Source organism: Zingiber officinale, chromosome 4B (assembly GCF_018446385.1).
Source record: "Zingiber officinale cultivar Zhangliang chromosome 4B, Zo_v1.1, whole genome shotgun sequence".
Lineage (NCBI taxonomy): Eukaryota > Viridiplantae > Streptophyta > Magnoliopsida > Zingiberales > Zingiberaceae > Zingiber > Zingiber officinale.
In genome coordinates, this window is record NC_055993.1 from 104,135,707 (window position 1) to 104,157,030 (window position 21,324).

General features: G+C 41.4%; 1 protein-coding gene, 1 long non-coding RNA gene and 1 pseudogene across 2 annotated transcripts; 1 reads left to right on the forward strand and 2 right to left on the reverse strand.

Moving 5' to 3' along the window:
- Positions 1-5,984: 5,984 nt before the first annotated feature.
- Positions 5,985-9,668, reverse strand: LOC121975847. The gene is made up of 5 exons (XR_006110450.1): positions 9,149-9,668; positions 8,962-9,063; positions 8,789-8,844; positions 7,402-7,465; positions 5,985-6,046 (listed from the first exon to the last, which is right to left on the reverse strand). It is a non-coding gene; the product is annotated as an uncharacterized LOC121975847 (long non-coding RNA).
- A 2,365-nt stretch (positions 9,669-12,033) lies between these two features.
- Positions 12,034-15,062, forward strand: LOC121975849 (annotated as a pseudogene).
- A 734-nt stretch (positions 15,063-15,796) lies between these two features.
- Positions 15,797-20,482, reverse strand: LOC121975848 (D-3-phosphoglycerate dehydrogenase 3, chloroplastic-like). The gene is made up of 5 exons (XM_042527740.1): positions 19,821-20,482; positions 17,544-17,920; positions 17,092-17,202; positions 16,746-16,841; positions 15,797-16,667 (listed from the first exon to the last, which is right to left on the reverse strand). Exons 1-5 carry the CDS (start codon positions 20,425-20,427, stop codon positions 15,996-15,998), a joined length of 1,863 nt encoding a protein of 620 aa, XP_042383674.1. The 5' UTR covers positions 20,428-20,482; the 3' UTR covers positions 15,797-15,995.
- Positions 20,483-21,324: the final 842 nt, after the last annotated feature.

Sequence of the window (21,324 nt, forward strand, 5' to 3'; positions counted from 1 at the left end):
CTTAAGGGTATCATCCAAGAAAATGAACAAAACTCCAACCATGATGATCCACCTCCAAGTGAATAACGATGACTCTGTGAGCTATGAACTCACCCTACTTTCGATACTTCCACACTGCTACTTAGCCAACTGTGGATGAAGCAACTACCTCTGAAATCCATAATCCACTATCATTAGATCCTCCAACATCTGGATAAAAAGCGCTCAAGCTATCCATCAATCTGAGGGTGAAAATCTATACTAGAGCAAAACTCTGAACCCAAAGTCTGTTGTAATCTCGGTCAAAACCAAGATGAAAAATCACTTATCTCCATCCAAAACAATACTCAGAGATACATCATCCCGTCTGGAAATCCCTCTAGAGTATAATCCTGCTACTCAATCCAAAATAATTTGTCCTACAAATCGATAACTAGGGAGCATAGTCCTCAACAAATCAATGATTACCCGACACACCACATCCTCTCCATATCCTGGGTAATCTCACGACAAAGTCCGTCATTACATGCTCCCAACTCCATTCCCACATACGAGTCTACTGAAACAATTCTACTGGTCTCCGATGTTCAACTTCCACTTGCTGACATGCTAGACATCAAGCTACAAAATCCGCAATGTCTTTCTTCATATCGTTCCACCAATAAGAATGCTTCAAATCTCTATACATCGGGTGTCACCCGGATGTACCATAACTCCATATCAAGGTGTTTCCTACAGTAACTCCTCTCGGATAAGAAGTGACTCGGAAACACACATAATCTCCCATGAATATCAATGAATCTCATTCCCATCACACGATGATTCGATATAATGGCATGAGACTGTTCCGCTCATGCTACATCGGAACTGCACCAAACCCCAGGTACGCCACATCTGTGTAGAGTACACACTCGTCTACACTAGAAAGTACAACTAAGACGGTGCAGTTAATAACTTTTCATTTCAACTCCTAAAACTAATCTCGTAAGCATCTATCCAGGAAAGTTCTATTCCTTTCCTAAACAGTCCAGTCAACGACATAATGCTGAATAAATTCACAAACAATCTCTAGCAATATCCAACCAGACCAAAAAAACTGAGAGTCTCGTGTATAGACTACGACTACTCCGAACTGGTAATAACCTCCAACTCCTGCGGATCCACTAATATCCCTCTACCAAAGACGTGTCCTAGAAATCTCGCAGAAAACAATCACAATACGCACTACTAAACTTCACATATAGATGTTCCCATCGAAACATGTCACGACCCGGAGGAGTCCCTGTCCGAAGAAATTTCGACAGCATCTCCCCTGTACGGCGGACAATCTGAAACTTTCTACATCTCCATATACCTCAGCCACATGCGGCTGGAATAATAACAGAAAATAAAATACAACACACAGACATTCCACGCAGTTTAATAAGCAATGATAAGAAGACTCAAAATCCACCCTACTCAACTACACTCATAAAACACAAATCCGACGATAAGATCAATTTACCTCTTCTGCCGTCTAGGCAGGCATGTAGTAAAAGTAAAACCAAACCAAATCCATCGACATTACAAAATCCATATCATATCCATACCATCAAACAAAACAAATTTAGCATAGTCTATGTAAGAAAACCAATAGACCAATAATATCCTCGAGGTCTGTAGGGACTAGCAACTGGAACTCTCTCCTGACAGCATCAAATAACAACGGAGGAGGGGGTGAGTCCAACGCTCAGCAGGTACAAGATATGTAGGGAAATAACATCTAGCACTAATCATGCGCACTCCCGATATAAAAGGATGGAATGCAACTAAAGTAAGCAGGAGAAAAACGAATAATCAGGTCATAAGACCGAGAATGGTATAAAATCTGTATGCATGTCAAACACGGTATCGAAACAATATGCGACATATAAATGGGAAACACAAACACAAGCAATAAATGCATCATGCGTATGATGTCAATGACTGGTCACCCGACGCCAATCGATCATCTCACACAATAGTGAGGCCGAGTGGGTAGGGTTGTGACAAGTGCACTCTGTCGTCACTACTCACGATGGTGACCGAGTGGACGGGATCTTGTCGATACACCTATCCTCCTACTTGAATCATAAATGGGGAGCGATGCTCTCGACTCACGACGACGGAGGAATCCCGGCTAACACGTTGCATCATGCCCCATGAGCGGACCACGGAGCCAAACAAAGTCCATCTGCCTCTGCCTGAATCAACCACTAACCCATGAGTGGTGGTGTGTGCAGATCCATGTAACTGGCGATGTGCTCAACAATAATGGAGCGGACTATCGCACAGCATGCAATCATGCAAATGGTGCATGTCACAACCACAAAATATCCTGAACTAATCCATATATATACATAAGGTGCACCACAAGTCAATGAATCAAACAACGGTACACAGATCAGATAAGGTATATAACCTAGGTCCTGAACATGGTGAAGCATGGTATGTCACTACCCCCTATAAGCATGTATAAGCAGGTAAGGAATACATGAGATACAAAACAAGCAATCAACCAAGTATGTAATAAGTATTGGGTAATGACTAACCGAAACAAATAAGAAACATAATTATTGCAATTTGTTAAAATCACTACTATGCATATCAAAGACATAAAGTCAAAAGTACCCGCCTCCAATAGGAATGTCCAAATCCGACATCGAGATGCTCGTCTCGTGTCAAAATCCTGTGGTATCAAACATATCCGGATTTAGCTAATTACTATATATATTCAGTAGCTAAATCAAATTCCTATTAAATCAAGAACCCTAATCAACATCACATAATCAACTTGCTTTAGGTCTAAACCTAAATAAACTTGATTTCTCCCAAGTATGCTCCTAAGACCAGAACAAATTATACACCTTACTTCAAATCACAGCCCTGTTTGTTGATTCACAGCAGGAAGTGTTGCTGTTGATAAGAAGATGGGTTGCTAGGGGAATAGCTGTCAGAACCAAAACCCTCCACAGAGTCCAACCTCCTTATTGGACACTTCGCTGACCAGCATCAAGAAAAGTAAATCCAGAATCAACAAAACAACCTAATTCCATATACATCTATTCATCCTACCTCTTTCTCTCCACTGGTCGGAGATGATGAACAATCTGGCGAAGGAAAACTCCAGCCCACAGTGTCGTGGTGGTTGTAATCTAGCTAATCTTCTACCTTCCGACACCAAAAACTCCTAAATCAACACCACACAGAGCTCAAATGCCCAAAATCCACAACTAGGGCACGGTAAGAAGAAAAGATACCTGAGCTAGAGCAGAAAGAAAAGTTATCGCCGGTGGTCTCTCTGTGGCGATCAGCGTAGAGGCAACTAAGGTTCGACTGGCCGGCGCTAGGGTAAAAGGTGCTACGATGCTGCGGTGGTCGGTGGCGCTCGACACCTAGGGCTCGAAATGGCGGCAGAGGAGAGGAGGGAAATCGGCAGAGAGCGGCTCTGTGAGTTACGACCGACGGTGGATCTAGGGCACAGCTGGCACAAGCGTCGACGGCGCTTGGGAGAAAAGTAAGAAGAAGGCGTTGGCTGCGGAGAGGGAGAGAAAGGAATCGGGAGGCAGAGGAGAGGAGGAAGAGAAGCAAAACCCTTGCCGAGGGGTTTTGTACTCGGGTGGGGGAAGGAACCGTCGGCGCCGGTTATGGTTTCGGCACCGGCACGCGCGGGGGAAAAGGGGGAAACGGCACGGGTTCGGCGTCGAGGGAAGAAAAAAGAAAAGGATAAAGAAATAAAACTTTTCCTCATTAAAACAGGGTAGCCTAAATAGGCTTTTCCGAAACCCAAATTTTATCCCCGTTAACTCGTCCATACGAGCTCCGAAAAATTCCCAAAAAAATTCCAAAAATTTCGAAAAATTCCCTTGTTAATATTCGCCTATTTTCGGTATTTTACAAAACATCTCTAGAACTATGTGAAGATAGTGTACGTGATCCTCCTCGGATCAGGAATATATCACAACATCGTCCATGAAACATCTAGGGCACGGTATGCCTAAATGGTAACACCAACGACTCCCAATATCCATACAACAGGCACACTCAACCGTAAGATCCCCGACACGTCTGTGATATGATCACGAACTACAAATCAACAAATCCATATATATCACAGACATACCACACTCCATGTCGTTATCAACCTCAAGTACCAATTAGTATATCCTCAAGTCAAATATCCACTAATAAATCATCGAAAGACAATATATCACCACACCTGATCTCACAACATCCACTAATCAAAATCATCCTCAACATCAATCAACCATACCAGATAGTCTCCTAAACAATGATAGAGGAACACTAGATACATCAAGCATATCTAACTACATCCGATAGGTCTATGAATCAGGATCTCACATAGAGCAACGATAGGCGAGTCTACTAGTCATCGCCGAAAGAGGTAGAGAACTACTCTCTCTTCAAAACACCTCAAATAAATCACTAAGTGATGACCGGATCTCCAAAAAACATTCCCTGCTTCTTCCTTCAAATGGTACCGGGTCACGTAAAGGTTAAGCAACTAACTTCAACTCTTTCACATCAGTACAAATCATATATCCAAATGTACTCTCCAACTCATACACCCTAGTAATGGTTGTATCTCATAAGTGTTAAGCATGTAGCCTTACACTTTTCCCACATCAGTGGAGGTATCCTATCCGAATGTACCTTTTAAGTCATCCTATCAGGTACAAACAGTCCATGGTCAAAGTCCCCATGGAATAGGATACGACAACCCTCTACAGGCTGACCAAGCCGAGAATGGTATACGGCTAACTCAGTCCTCCCCATGACGGTACAAGTCATGTACTCAAATATGTCTCCCAAAATATCTAACCAAGCACGAGTATCCCAAAGATAGGAATCTCTAAAAATAGAGTAAGTTGATCTCCTACTGATCGGATCAACATAAACAAATCGATCAACTACTATATGATCCAACAAGAGTATATCAATCCTCCACTAATCAAACTAAGGTAAATGATACACAACTACCCAAGTCAACAAGGGTAAATCGATCCTCTACCGACCGAACTAATAGGATCACGAAACCAACTAAGAAAAGTCAAACCCCACTGCACAAGTCAAACAGGTAACCCAATCCTAAACAGGAGTAAATCAATACTCTACTAACTGAGTCAACATGAGTATACAGATATCGTCCACTACCCAGCTAATAATAACAGGGACTAGTATGTGACTCTAACTCTCAACCAACTAGTAGTAACTGACACTAAAACTACTGGTAGTATGATATGACAAATCCCTTAAGACTGTAATCCTTAATCTCCATTAGGTCAACCGTGATCAGTGATTGACCTAACACATGCAATGCATGCTACAAATAAATAGGCAGGTACTAACCAGAGAGTACTAACACATGTCATAACTAACTATCATGGGGAACAATACATACACCAACACAGAAATGTATGATAACAATATGCAAACATACCTCCTATAGCATGGAGATGTCCTGCTGTTGCCTGGTCCCAAAATTCGAAAAGTCACACATCAAGAAAATCGAAACACAAAATCCTAAAACATGAAGAATAGGAATCGCAAACCCGCTCTGATACCACTAAATTTGTCATGCCCCCAAAGGAGTCCCTGCCAAACAAAAATCCGGCAACATCTCCCCTGTACCGGTGACAATATGAAAAATCACTACAAACAAAATATATCAGCCACATGCGGCTGGAATATATATGTATACAACCACGCAGTTATAATCACAGCTCACTCGGCTGGAATGAAACAATCACAACGACGCAGTTATATATAAAGCAGCCCACATGGCTGCACTAGAAACACAGCGGAAAAACGACGGAAAACCCACACAAACCAAATAAATACAATACATGTCGGCACGGCTTAAACACAAATACAACACCAAAATCATAAGATAGTCACATGGCTACACATAAATACAATGCCAAAAATAATAAAAAGATATACAAAAGAAAACAAACACAGTCTTTGGATGTGACATAGGACCCGGCAGACAGGATACTCCGAGCGACACCAACCATCTACAAGCTACCTGAAAACATAAATGTATTCATGCGATGGTGATTATAAGTAACTCAGCGGGTAATAGACAAGATAGTGCATGGTCCATAAACAACATGGAGATCACAAGTATACAGTCTCAGTAGGGAATAAAGAACATGATCATACTATCGTAATCAATGCACCTAAACATATCTGATATAATAACGTCATATGCTATAACCATATTATAAATGCACATACCCAATCGGAATCGACACTACGGTATAATGATCGATAAATCACTAAATATGTGATACAATATAAATACATGTATATACATGTAAAATAAATGACATGTATGCGGTAACAACCATATGCAACAATCATATCTCGATCAAGTGACAATCATCGCGTCTAGTATCTACTGGCGTATGCAAATCTGAGATGCACCGCGCGTGAATGGGAATAATAAGCTGCGTGTCGTGCTCCGTGGTCACCCCGACACCTCTCCGGACACCACGACCCCTGTATGGCCGAGATCTATCCTCCAACCCACTATATAGTGGTCGAGGCAGACAGTCCACTAGTAGCTATCTAGCTACATAGCATCAGGGTCCCTGACTCACAACGACGGATCTCACTAAACCTCGTGGCCGGGCGGCACGACGGCACGCTCCAGGCTACCACTACCCATGAGTGGCCGAGTGTGGCGTTAAACCAAACCGATGACTCTCTCAACCAAATGGGAGACAATGGTCGTCGGATGAATATGAGCATATATATATATATATATATATATATATAATCATCATCCATGCAACACCCCAAACCTCATAAATACCTCCAACATGAGTATAATCGTCATGATACCTCCACGTATCCCACCAAACATATGTACACACTACACATATATAATCAACCAAAAATCTCCAATAATCCCACCAGACACATGTACACAAAATATAAGTACAATCAACATGTATCCTCCAGTAAAAACACAACAGACATGTGTATATACCCCAAACATACAATCAACACAACTTCTCCAAAAGTACATGGCAAATACATATGTACACACCACATGTAAATGCACGGTCAAGAAGATAACTCCTATACCACATACCAACCTACGTACAATGCACATCCTATACAAAAATCAGTATGGTAATACCAATAACCCAACAATCTCTACAAGACCTACTCTACACGTGTAATCACAAAAGAGTAGATATCAAGAGTTGAGACTGCACATGATATAACTAGATCATCTCTAAGCTAAAGCAGAAGTATCAAGCAGGAAAAACAGCAACCGAACATGATATAAGGTAAAGTAACATAATCCGTCAAATAACAACCATGCACTAAGCTCAAAGAAAATCTACATAGAGGTAAAGGAAGAAATACCTGCCTTAATACATAGATCGTGTCCACAAATCCCACGTCCAGACGCTCGTCGCGAATCCAAGTCCTGCGATCAAATAATATATGGGTGAATTACATTTTACCCCCTGAGGTTTGGTTAAAGTATGAAATGATCCTCGTGGTTTCAAAAGTAACAAAAAAATCCCTAAGGTTTGACTAACATAACAAAAAAGCCCCTTGACTGGTCGGCGATAGTAGTCAACCGACAAAGTTAAGAAAAAGACATATATACCCCTACATTTCAGCGGGAAAAAAAAGTAAAAAATTACCTGAAGCAGTTGGAAATTAACTAAAATAAAAAATTACTGCAGCTTGAGAGAGTCATTTCACTGATCGATTATTCTTTATAGTGAAAGAAACAAAATATGGGAAAGAGGAATCTGGTTGGGAGCATAAGACGTGGAGTACGACGGGTTATGGTTCGGAGCATAAGACGAGAACGGATTTTTGCAATAGATACATTTCGGTAAGGAATTTGTAATCAAAGATATTTTGACTTTGTGGGTTTAGGGTTTACACAATCGATCAGTGGAATTACTCTATCAAGCTGCAGTAATTTTTTACTTTAGTTAATTTTTAGCTGCTTCAGGTAATTTTTTACTATTTTTTTCCGTTGAAACGCAGAGGTATATATGTCTTTTTTTTTATCTTTGCCGGTTGATTACTATCGCCGACTAGTCAAGATGTTTTTTGTTACTTTTGCCAAATCTCAGGGTTTTTTTTGTTATTTTTGAAACCACGAGAATTGTTTCGTACTTTAACCAAACCTCAGGGGGTAAAATGTAATTCACCCATAATATATTTAGCTAATTACATAGGTAGCAAATAACTAAATAAACTCCCCAATCTAATTAGGGAAAACCCTAATCGAAATAACTTACCTAATTCCTTAATTCAACTCCTTCTAGATCCAAACATAATCCACAATCTATTAATCAATCCAAAACTCACTAATCCAAACTCATCATAAATCCACAACAACCTAACATCATCATCTACAACTAACCAAACCACCACATCTGATAATCCAACCAACAAGCAATCCAATGATCTCAAGAATAATCACATAACAATCTACCTCAACCAATCATCATATCCACAAATTTCAACCCAATACAAACCTCAATTAATCCAACACATACCAATAATGATCATGTATCCATTTACATAAATCATTCACCAAATAACCATCACAAATCAACTTATCACAACCAAATCCCAAATTCAAATCAATTAATTAATTTAACACCATCGTTTAATCTACGTGTCATCTACTAACATCAAGAATCAATTCTACAATCCCTTAGAAAACCTAATAGAGTAGCATTCTAATAAGAAAACTAGTAGTACATCACTGGAAGACACTTACCTTGAGAGATGGCAGCAAATCCCGTAGCCAACAACTAGCCAGCCATTGTCCGGAAGCTACAACAGAACACCACCATCAATTCTTCCAAGAATCAATCCAAAAACTCAATTGTATAGCAAAGAATTGCTGAAACCCTAATCCACAGTACAAGATTCACCTTAACAGAACCTTACCTCCTCATCCGACAGCTTCCACAGAACCCAGCCGCAAGAATTGGAGAAGGTCAGCGAACAGCAAAGGCACAGTCCACCACAATGTGAATCCAAAGCCTCCCTCTAGTCCAGATCAGAAAGAGTACCACAAACAAACCCAATTACACAAGGAACTTTGAATTCACAGCACTTCCCGACACTTCCTTACCTTAACCGATCGCCTCCAATGGTGTCGTGCGATCCACTCCAACTGGTGATGATCTAGTTCGCCCTCCAGCGAGTAGATTGAAGAGGAGAAGCGAAAGGAGCTCAATTGGCCGAGAAGGATACAAATCAATTTCTCCTCGCCGTGCCCTAGCTCCGCCGGATCATCGTCGATCACCCGCAAGAAACTGTCGAGGAAGCGATCGGTCCACTGGAGAAGGCTTGGACAGCGTCAACTCCTTCGAGATTCCGGTGATGGTCCTCAATCGACGCAAGGAAGCCGAGACCACCGAGGAAGAGTCGTCCTCCGTCGACGTTGGGTCGTCCTCGAGAGAGAGCAATCGGGAGAGAGGAAACCGAGAGGCGAGGAAGAAGAACTAGCCACTTGTTTCCCCTTTAAAGCTCCGGTGGTTGCTTGCGCCGGCGACACCGAGAGGGGAAGAGAATGATCGCCGGTCGCTGGTGAGGCTCGGGACGAAGGAAGCTCTCGCGCGAAGGGGAAGGAAAATAATAAGGAATTAGGGCTAATTTATTTAGGGTTAAATTTAATGAAACCTTAAGTTGATTCTTTAATTAATTCCCACTTGAATGGTGTTCCAAACAGGTCTCCACTGTACCCTGAATCGATCCCCTCAAAACGGGTCATACGATCTCCATTCAAATCCCGAAAAATTTCTAAAAATTCCTGAAAAATCCAATAAGATTTTTCGTCCAATAACATTTATTATTTAATTTTAAGATATTTTACATGAGCTCCAAAAAATTCCAAAAAAATTACTAAAAATTCCATTAAGATTATTTTCTCAAATAATCTTATTATTTAATTATTATTTTATTGTCATATTTTACACACAAGGCATCAAAATATAACAGGACCTAACTTGACTTGGTTTGATTATATCAAAACTTCTACGGGGTACTTATAAAAACTTACTAGGATTTCTAGAGTAGCTGATGGGACTTTCATAGCCACTTGGTTAAACCTCTTAATGTAGGCCCGCAATGCCTCCTTAGGTCTCTGCTTAACCGTGAACAAGTTGACATTTATCTTCTGATGGCAGCGATTGCTTGCAAAGTGCTGCAAGAACGCCGCTCGAAAGTCTTTGAAGTTGCATATAGATTCCATCAGCAATCGCCTAAATCACATCTGTGCTGATTCGGAGAGCGTGGTGAGGAACACTCGGCATTTGACTCCATCAGTGTACTGATGGAGAGTGGCCATGTTGTCGAATTTGATCAGATGTTTCTCGAGGTCGGTCGTCCCCGTGTACTCTCCGATCGTCAACGGTGCGTAGTGTCGCGCCAGTTGATCGCCCAAGATCTCCTAAGAGAACTGTGTCTATTTATCCATTCGGGAGAATCATTGAGCCTAGGTGCTTTTCCCTTTTGCTCATCCCAAACGGGTATGCCATCCGAGGAGGATCCTTGTGCCTTCTCTGCTCGGCCGTGTTCCTCTGAAAGTGTGTGGAATAACACTTAGTGATAAGGGATCGACACATTTAGTGTGTCTCTGAATGTGTCAGTCGACTTGTTGTTTAGCCTGCAAGCGGTGGGATTTTTTGCTCAGCCTATATGATATACTTGTTGTCCTATCACCGACGTCGCGGGCTCATTAACTCGGCGATCAACCACTATCTGTTGCTGCTCCAACATCTTTGCAACTCACGCTTGTATCAACATTTCCAATTCTTCTAGTGTCAACATCACTGTGGTAAGTCGTCCATCATCCTCTATCTTCACATTTCGGTTACAGGTAGTTTTCCTACAAATTGCGCCAAATATGATCCTGTCTGAAAACGGATATGATGGCAAGCTGAGGATGTGGCTGGAAAGTTGACAAGGCGAGGATTCCGCGTAGACCTGCAACACAAGAGTCTTTAGTGTCGAGTTGGGAAGGGATTCCTGGCGATAACCTTAAGGCGCTCAAGTTAGTTTTTGGTGAGTAGAAAAATGGAGAACTATATCAAAAGTGTGTGGGAAACAAAGTTGCACATATCTCCACCTGTAGATGAGATCCCCTTTTATAGCGTCATTGTAATGTTCGTGCACGTATCTCAAAGCGTAAGCATGTTTCCTAGGCATCCTAGGAAAAAACAAATCAAAAAGTGTCCCTGACACTATTCCTTAAGGAGCCATGCAACCCTATGATGTGACAACCTGGAAGCTTCTAAAGTACAATTTGTTTACTGGGCATGCTATGTTGTCAGTGACACAGACTCTCAAAAGGATACGATAAGATAGTTAGTAGGTCCACACAAGGCCAACCAACCATCGCTCGACCAGGTTGTCCTCGTCCGGATGTACTAAGCAGAGCTATTGCCCTGTTTTCCATTCGATTGCGCTATTGACGAAAGGCTGCCCTGTGTCTGATCGGCCATGCTTCCCGCTCGGGGGAAGTGGCTCGGGAGGGTTGCTGTTTGTCTATTATCCTCAGGCGCGGGCTTTCAGAAAGCGATCGTTCAGATACGCTTTATCACAATCGGATGGTCACGCCCAACCGAACAATCAATACCGTCGCTCAACTTAATTGATTGCTTCAAGAGTCTAGGCTTTTAACTATTTTGACTTTGACCTCCATATCAAGTATTTTTCTTCTACTTTGACCAATTGATAGATCCCTCTTCATCACCACATCATACAAAATCTAATTTATCCCAAAGTTCTTTGCTTTCTGTAGTTTAATCTAAACTAAGTCCAAGAATGAATTATTCTGATTCTTTACTTGCCAAAATAAAAAAAATGATTTTTTTTTGCCACAAAATCATTTTTAATTACAGATGTAATTAGGAGTTCATCATGTCGGCTAAAAAACGATTTTTGTTTTGTTTCAGGATTTCGACATCTGGAAAGTGGAACGAGAAGTAGCTGTAGGTTTCTGTGTTCATTCTTTAGGGTTAAGTTTTTTTACTTCGGTTTCAGATTCAACAATGGAGGATTTGATTTGTTCAGGACTATTATATAGTGGCCACATAGTTTGGGGCTTTGGACTACAGACAGATACCTTCCCGGCAATGCTGTCTCGTTGAGCTTTAGAAGGCAGGCAGAGGCGGCTCGAGATCTCCAGCTCCGCCAAGAAAAATCAAATTTTGATGCTGGAAATCGAAGAAAGTTAGCATTTTGGGATCTTGTTGTGGTTTCGAATTGCAGAAATGGCTCCAAGCTTGGATCTTGGCGACTGGTGGGCGAAGGAGATCCGCCGCCGCGGCGGCGGCGGCGGCACGCCGGTGATGGTGACAATGCAGAACCCGAACTACTCCGTCGTGGAGCTCGACGACCGCGGCGGTGGCGGCGCAGCAGCCTTCCTGGAGAAGGGCGGCCGCGGGAAGAATGCGAAGCAGTTCACGTGGGTGCTTCTCCTCAAGGCCCACCGCGCCGTGGGCTGCGTCGCCTGGCTGGCCGCCGGCGTCTGGGCCCTTCTCGGCGCCGTCAGGAAAAGACTCCTCCGCCACCGAGGCCGCTCCTCCAAGAGCACAAGGGCGGCAGGCTGCTCTTCCGCTTCCTCAGAACCTCCTTGCTCCTCATCGCTATGCTCTCCCTCGAAATGGCCGCTTACCTGCAGGGATGGCACTTTAAGAACCCTAATTTCCGCATACCCGACGCCGGCGAGACCCGCGGGTGGACGCGCGACGCCTACATCTCTTGGCTCTCCTTCCGGGCCGACTATATCGCCTACCCTCTCCAGAACTTGTGCGCATTCTGCATCGTCCTCTTCGTCGTCCAGTCGATCGACCGCCTAGTCCTCTGCCTCGGCTGCCTCTACATCAAGTTGAAGAAGATCAAGCCCGCCATCAATGGCGATCCATTCAAGACAGAAGATTTAGAGGGTTCAAGCTGCGACTACCCCATGGTGCTCGTCCAGATTCCCATGCGCAATGAAAGAGAGGTGACGATCATCGACGCTCAGTTGGATCAATTCCACAGCTTTCAGTTTCAGTTTCAGTTTCATGGTGCTTTTGTGTGGTTGCAGGTGTATGAGCAGTCCATTTCTGCTGCTTGCCGTATCGACTGGCCGAGAGATCGTCTGCTGATCAAGTTCTAAACGACTCTGACGATGAGCCGATCGAGCTCTTGATCTCCGCTGAGGTGTCCAAGTGGAGTCAGCGGGGTACGAACATCGTCTACCAGCATCGCTCGATCAGAACGGGTTACAAAGCTGGGAATTTGAAGTCCGTCATGAGCTGTGACTATGTTAAGGACTATGAATTTGTTGCCATCTTTGATGCTGATTTCACTCCCAACCCTGATTTCCGCAAGAAGACAATTCCACACTTGAAGGTAATGATCCATCGAGATTGCCATGGTTGGGCTTCCTTGGTTCGGTGCACTCACAGGCCCTTGTCAGTTTAGGGAAATCCTGAGGTCGGGCTAGTTCAGGCCCGATGGAGCTTTGCAAACAAGGATAAGAACTTGCTGACTCGGCTGCAGAACATCAACCTCTGTTTTCACTTTGAGGTTGAACAGCAGGTCAACGGCACCTTCTTGAACTTCTTTGGTTTCAATGGGACTGCCGGCGTACGGAGGATCAGAGCATTGGAGGAATCAGGGGGTTGGCTTGAGCGAACGACAGTCGAAGACATGGACAGTGCTGTGCGTGCTCACCTCAACGGCTGGAAGTTTGTCTTCCTCAACGACATCAAGGTTGTTCAAATGCAATTGCTTCACTGTGTGGCAAAAGGCTTATATGTTTGTGGTGCCATAGGTGTTGTGTGAAGTGCCTGAATCTTATGAAGCCTACCGAAAACAACAGCACCAATGGCACTCCGGTCCAATGCACTTGTTCCGTGTATGCCTTCCGGCCATCCTAAAATCCAAGGTTTGTTATGCTGATCTTGCTTTGATGTCACAAATGAATTTACCATAGAATTCTAATGATCTTGCAGATATCGATATGGAAGAAGGCCAACTTGATACTTCTTTTCTTCCTCCTGAGAAAGCTCATCCTCTAATTTTATTCATTCACATTGTTTTGCATAATTCTTCCTCTATCGATGTTTGTACCTGAGGCTGAGCTGCCAATCTGGATAATCTGTTACATACCTGTCATTGTGTCGTTCCTAAATATTCTACCAGCCCCGAGATCCATCCCTTTCCTCATACCTTACCTTCTCTTCGATAACACAATGTCAGTGACCAAGTTCAATGCCATGGTGGTTGGCTTATTCCAACTCGGAAGTTCATACGAGTGGATTGTGACAAAGAAAGCAGGACGATCTTCGGAATCTGATCTTTTGGCCGCAGCCGAAAGAGATGCAAAACCTATGCAGCTCCTTAAAGGAGTTTCAGATAGTGAGCTCGTGGAGCTCACCAAATTGAAGGAACAAGAAGAGGAAGCGCCTCCTATAAAAAAGGAGAACAAAATTTACAAAAAGCAATTAGCTCTTGCTCTTCTCCTACTCACAGCTGCACTCTGAAGTCTCCTCTCGGCGCAGGGCATTCACTTCTACTTCCTGCTGTTTCAAGGAGTGTCATTTCTCCTCGTTGGTCTGGACCTAATTGGGGAGCAGATGAGCTGATCCTGAAAAAGAGAACACAATATATGGAACCACCTTCCTGCATATAAACTATAAGTCATGGATGGCTACTGAAGGGGAACAATAGTTGTGTCTACTTAAACAAGTTATGCATATCTAAAGTCTACTTAAGATTTTTTTTTTTTTTTCATCCCTATTTTTGCTTGTTTACTTTAGGGGCATTCTAGCAAATCAAGTGTCTATGCAGAAAATCTTGAGGACAAAAAGTTATCCAGCATTATTAACAGTGGGAGAGTTGAGAGCTGGTGTTCACATTAGATTATACTAGGGGTTGTGTTTACAAAATATGTACATCAGAATTGATTGAGTTGGAAACTGAATGAAAATATTGATGGTGCGATAACTCCTCTATGTAAACATCTAAGAAATGTGATGGTGTCAGAGAACCAACATACCTCTGCCTACTATCATTGATCTGTTGTGGCTTGCTATTTCCTATTAATGTATGCAAAAAGTTTATCATTGATACTGCAACAGTTGTTGACGCAAATTGACTTTAAGATTGCTAATACCGGTTATGAGTCTTGAGTTCAAGTAAATGGGCAACTCCATAACTAGTTTAGCTAGAACTACCACATCCTCCTTGAGAATGATTCACCATTATAGATGGAGAGGTGAGAAAAGGAAGTGAGAGGGATTGTGCAATGCATGCACCATGGTTGATGAGGATGTGGATGTCCCTATAAGCACATGCATTTTATTGAGATGACCATAAATGTGCCCATGTTTTGTCTGCTAAGTAGAAGGTAGAGGACTTTGCCATGGAGAAAGATTCTCCAGTATTCCTGTTGGTTTCTGGATCTTGTCATATGGAAACTGTGATCTTGTCCCTTTCTTTCAAAGGGCTTTGATTCGAGATTTTTTGTTGTCGTCTGGCTTGAAGAACTTTTGTTGTCTGACTAGCTGGAGCTGATATTGGCTTGCAAAGAGATTTAAATTCCTCCTGTTGATACTCAATTGGGCAAATAGGGCATAGCTCCTTACTCTCAGGATTCAATTGAGGTAAACTTGTACTTATATTGGGAGAGAAGAATGAATGAGCTAATGCACCTCTTCACTGGCCATATCTGCAAATATCGAGAGATACAAATCTGATCGTGCAAAGATATTCTCAAGGATGAAACGCCTTCTTCAAGAATCTCATCATAACCAAGTTGCAAGTCACTTACAGCATAAGTATCCAAAAAATAGCTCAGAAGATTCTGAAAAGTATTATATAAACTAACTAATGTCAGGCAACCATGGTGGCCACTCCACCAAAGTTAGCATCATTATATCAATAGATGCTACTCGAATGGAAATATTAAAGTGGGCAGCCATCTATAGCTTCAAGAAAACGAATTCTTCAATTGTCGGTGTCTCTCCAATTTTCCTCAGAGTTTCCTTGTTGGGCTCCTCATCAACGCCAATGGTCATTATAGCCTGTTTCCTTGGTGCAGTCCTACCTACACTCATAAAGCTAATATTCACATTCTGTTCCCCGAGAATTCTTCCCACCCTACCGATATTACCGGGCTGATCGGTGTTCCTGCACAGTATTACATTCCCTTCCAGGCTCACATCCACACTGAAAGACCCAACAAGGGTGAGGCGGGGTATGCCATCTTTCACTCTTCCTTCCACTGTGATATCACCAGCATCGGACAAGGCACTGGCAAATTTGGACTCAACATTAGATAGGTGGATCTGAATTGAATCTAGAGGAATCTCTGGAGAGGTGTCACGGAAAATCCTCTCTTCGCTGATGCGAAGACCTCTTTGCTTCGCTGTATAATCTGCATTGACAATATTGACAAACACGCTGGATATAGGTTCAATGATCCCTTTAGTGATCATAGCACGAAGAATCCTTGTGTCCAAGTCATCAGGATCTCGAGCAGATGTGTAGACGACTTTAACACCCTTGATACCGCTTCCCCCAGCTACTAATTGGACAGCTAGCCTGCCGAGTTTCTCAGCCAGGATAACATAAGAGGCTAGCTCGGAAAGGACCTGTGATAAAGAACAATGTCTCAAGTCCGCTTGCAATGCAAAATGGAGAAATTATGGAGATCTATTACAAATAATCACCTCAGCAGGAACCATGGGAGCATTCACAGCAGTTGCAGCTAGTTCACCTTTCAATGCCCCAATAACAGCCTCTGCTATTTCTACAGCTACACCTTCCTAAGAATATTGCCCACATAGATGATCATGGCCATAAGTCAAAAGACAATATTTTTGAAATATCAACTAAAATTAATCAACTGATCTTCTTATGAATCTTTGATACTTGTATCTTATACAAGTAAACTTCTGAAGAGGAGATTATACAAAATGCTTCTGCTACAAATATAGACTGGAAAATACTACAGCGACTGATGCAGTGAAAGTTATTTTTTATCTACACATTGGAGCTTGAGTTCAGAACACATACCTGAGCTTCCACAGTGCTAGCTCCAAGGTGGGGAGTGACAATAACATTTTCATGAATCACCAACTTGCTGTCTTTTGGTGGAGGCTCAACAGTGAATACATCAAGCGCAGCCTGTTTCAGTTACAATTAGCAAAGCCGATAGTAGTTTCCAAGTTTCAACAAAATCAGCATCATCTATGATCCATTAGAAGAGTCTTGAAAACATAAAGCAAAAAAAGGACATGCATGATAGTTTGATCCACCGGACATTTTACCTCCATACACCAATTACTTCCAATTTTATCAACACAAATCTAAAGCAGCAAACGCATCAAAACTGCAGGTTGATTATGTTTTTTTTCAGTTCAGGATTATGAGGAACTAATAATGTAATATCTGGGAACTAAGTGCTATGTTGTCATTTAGATGAGGATACATAAATTGGAAGCTGAGAGATGTCAGCAGAAGCATACCTGAGCAACTGTGCCATTATCAAGTGCTCGGACCAAGGCATCTTCATCGATAACCCCACCCCTGGCAACATTAATTATTCTCACTCCTTTTTTTAACTTTGCAAATGTTTCATCATTGAAAATCTTTGCAGTTGTTGGAGTCAATGGCATGTGAAGAGATATGAAGTCAGCAGTAGAGATGGCTTCATCAAACGATACAAGGTCCACTCCAACAGCTCGGGCTCTATCAGCAGGTGCATAAGGATCATGAGCAATCACATGCATTCCAAGTCCTCTTGCACGTCTGGCAACTTCTGAACCGACTTTTCCAAATCCCATAACTGCCAGTGTCTTCCCTACCAAAGAGACACCAACATATTTGTTGCGCTGCCATTTGCCTGAATATGACACACTTGGCCGCAATTAAAGGTAAACTTATATTACTAGTGTAAATGCAATTAAAGGTAATAAACTTGATGGGTCAATAGAAAACACCAGAGATATATACAAGTATTAAACAAAATTCATTGGTTCAGCTCAACAAGTTGCAAAATACATAATACTTAGAATATGTAGAGAATCCCTAATATAACAGGAAACATATCAGTTTTAATAGTACCTGACATTTTTCTTTCCTAATGGGGTTTATTATATCCCAACCATCGCCCTAATTCAAATGTTCCTAGAATACCTCATGCATCATACTTCGTCCAACTACCTCATTGAGTAAAATGAGTAGGCAAACAAGGGCAAAGGCACTTATTTGAAACTGGGGAGATTATTCATGAACCACTTATGTAAAAATGTAATTAACACAACATATGGTTCTTAAACTAGTTGCGTAGCTCTTGCAGACACTATGATGCAACACTAAAAATCAAACCCAAAGCTCAAAAAATAAAAAAGGAAATAAACTAACAATATTCTAGAAAAGAAATCATTGTGTGCCTGGACTGCTGAACTCAATCAAACCTAAAATAAATCCTCTATTCTCTGAACAAGATAATTACCAAATTAAAAACTACCTTAATTACCTTATTCTCCTAGATAAAAGGATCACCAAAGTAAACTTTTACAGCCTATAACTTCTAAAATTTACATTATAGCTACTCTGTCAAGTGGTCCCGCATCAAAACCAAGGTGCGACCACTTTTAAAACAATGATTTTTTGTGGTGAACAATGTCATTGTCTCAGTAGTTAGAAATCATACCTCAAGCAATATGAATCGTCTCATATGCATCAAAATTCTAGGCCATCATGAATGTTGCATTACATAGTCAACCACAAACAGTTGAGACTAACCCAGCTTGTTGTTATTGTCACAAATGTCACAATTTTAATCCACAGGTTTGAAGAGATAGGAGACCTTTTGAAAGGGGTTCCACAAAATTCATGAAATACATAACACATCAAAGAACAAACATTTACTCATTTTAATCTTGCGCTGTGAGTAATTTATAAAAATATCTCAAAGTTATCACCAAAGTTATCAAGTTAACAAGCATTAGCATAGGACCAATTTTATGAAGAGATGTTCAGGATTCTACCTTAATAATCAATAATCATCTTTGTGTGAAAGATAAAATAGTTCTTTACTTTGTTCTTTTAGTGTTCATATTCTAGGATCAATCTGAAGTTTTGAAAGTTAAATATGAATTAGGTCACAAAGACCAGCAAAGTTCAACAGAGAAGTAGACCTCATTAAACTGGGAGTCTAAAACTCGCTTAAATTCCCACCTTGACCTGACATTCACAAGGTTTTTTAAGTGTATGCAAATGGTATGTGGTCAACACGCTCCCTAGAGCAAATGCAGTATGTGGGAAACAGGGGAGGCATATGCAATCAGTATGAAACATTAAAAATATTTATAATAAATCGAAGTATTATGACTTGTAAATCAATTTAAGTTAACATTTATAAGTGACAAACTATTAAATAAGGTAGCTTAGCCTTTTGAGACAATTTAATTTTGTATAAATTTGTCTAGATGAACCAAAAAAGGATTTTTAACTGCATATATAGACTCCATATATCATATGTGGTTCCCTTGAAACTGCCGCTTATGTGGTTCAAGCAGGGGCTTTAAAACCAAAACCATGATTCGGTAATTTGATAATAAATTAGAAAAAAAAAAAATCAGCAAATCCATAATCATACTTCTTAATACAAACAAGAAATTATGCAATAAGGATCTGAAGTATTTCTTATCCACTCCCGTGTTAAAGATCAATCTCGTTCTTTTTCTTGCAGATCTAGGCAAAATGCAGGTAATGAACAACAAAGTCGGGTCACTTACCAGCCTTCATCGAGGCGTCAGCCTGCGCGACGTTTCTTGCCATGGCAGTGAGCAGCGCGATCCCGTGCTCAGCTGCTGCGACAGTGTTCGCAGTTGGCGCATTGACGACGAGGCACCCGCTCTCCGTGGCAGCTTGGAGATCCACATTGTCGATGCCCACCCCAGCCCTGCCGACCACTTTGAGTCGCCCCTTCGACGCCTCGAACACTTCCTGCGTCACCTTCGTCCCGCTTCGCACGATTAGCGCGTCGCAGAGGGAGATCTTGACGCAGAGTTCCTCGGGCGAAAGGTTGTATGAGCAATCCACGTTGGCGAACTCCCGGAGCAGACCCAGCCCAGCCTCCCCGAGCTTCTCAGCCACCAGAATAGTGGGCCTCGCTACGGCTTCGATTCGAAGTCCTCTTCCCGTGCTCCGGGTTCGAAGAGCGGGGATCTTGGAACAGGCGGGGTTGGCGAGGTGGATCCCGAGGAAGCAGGTTTCGATGCTGCAGGACCGGAACGAAAGGCACAATGTAGAGGAGGAAGCGGCGGATGGGAGGAGGGGGAAGATGTCCGGTGAAGTGTAGGAGAGGCGGAGGAGGGATTTGGTCGCGGCAGAAGCGGCCATGGCGGCGAATGCTTCCGGAAAAGGGAAGGGGGCAAATTAGCTTTTGAGCTTGTGAAAAGCCGTACTTAAACGGAAGTAGTAGGGTTTAAATAGAGATTGCAAAAAATGGAATGAAAAAAAAAAAGTTTCCAAACACCTTAGTTATTGTCTAATTTCTCCCTTAGTCCTCGAAATCAAATAAAATATGAAAATGTTATACAAATTTTCCATTTAAAATTAATTAACAATAAATAAATTTTTTTGAAAACAAAATATAAGAGTGTTTTTTTATTATAGTTAAAAGTGACTAAGTGAGTCCAATATTTTATGAAAAAATAAAGGTACGTTTTATCCTTAAATTTAGTTCCTAATTATCCCTCGCCTCTCTATTAATTATAATGTAAGTTGACTCCTAGATAAATTAAACTAAAAACTATATTGTATAATAATTTTTTTAACTATTATATATACAAATCTAATAAAAACTAGCATATCTTATAATCCTCTAGATGCATAATAAAAATAATAAATAAATAAATAAATTTTGTTATGGAGTGATATAAAAGAAGATAATTTACGAAATTATTTATAATCGATCATCAAATGACTAGGAGTGAGACGAGTTTTCTACTAAGAACATATTGAAAATTGATCTATCATCTTCTAATCAATTAGAAATCCCATAGGGTGCAATAATTTAATATAAATCTATCTAAGTCTAGATGGATATAAAAAATTCGAATAAAAATTGAAATAATATTTAGATGCTAATTAAGTGTGAAAGTGAATGTATTTTAATTTGACAAACATTTAAATCTGTTAAATGTATATAATAGTTTTAATTAAACATATTATATTATGTAATATCATAAAATTAATTCCACTTTATGTGGGTGATCAATACTTTACTCCATTTAA

Bases quoted from the DNA above. Each gene is read 5' to 3' on its own strand.
- LOC121975848 (XM_042527740.1), bottom strand. From the start codon at position 20,427: ATGGCCGCTTCTGCCGCGACCAAATCCCTCCTCCGCCTCTCCTACACT. The intron at 17,921-19,820 runs GTAAGTGACCCG...TGTCATATTCAG, and splicing joins TGACGCCTCGATGAAGGCTG to GCAAATGGCAGCGCAACAAA. The intron at 17,203-17,543 runs GTATGCTTCTGC...TAACTGAAACAG, and splicing joins ATAATGGCACAGTTGCTCAG to GCTGCGCTTGATGTATTCAC.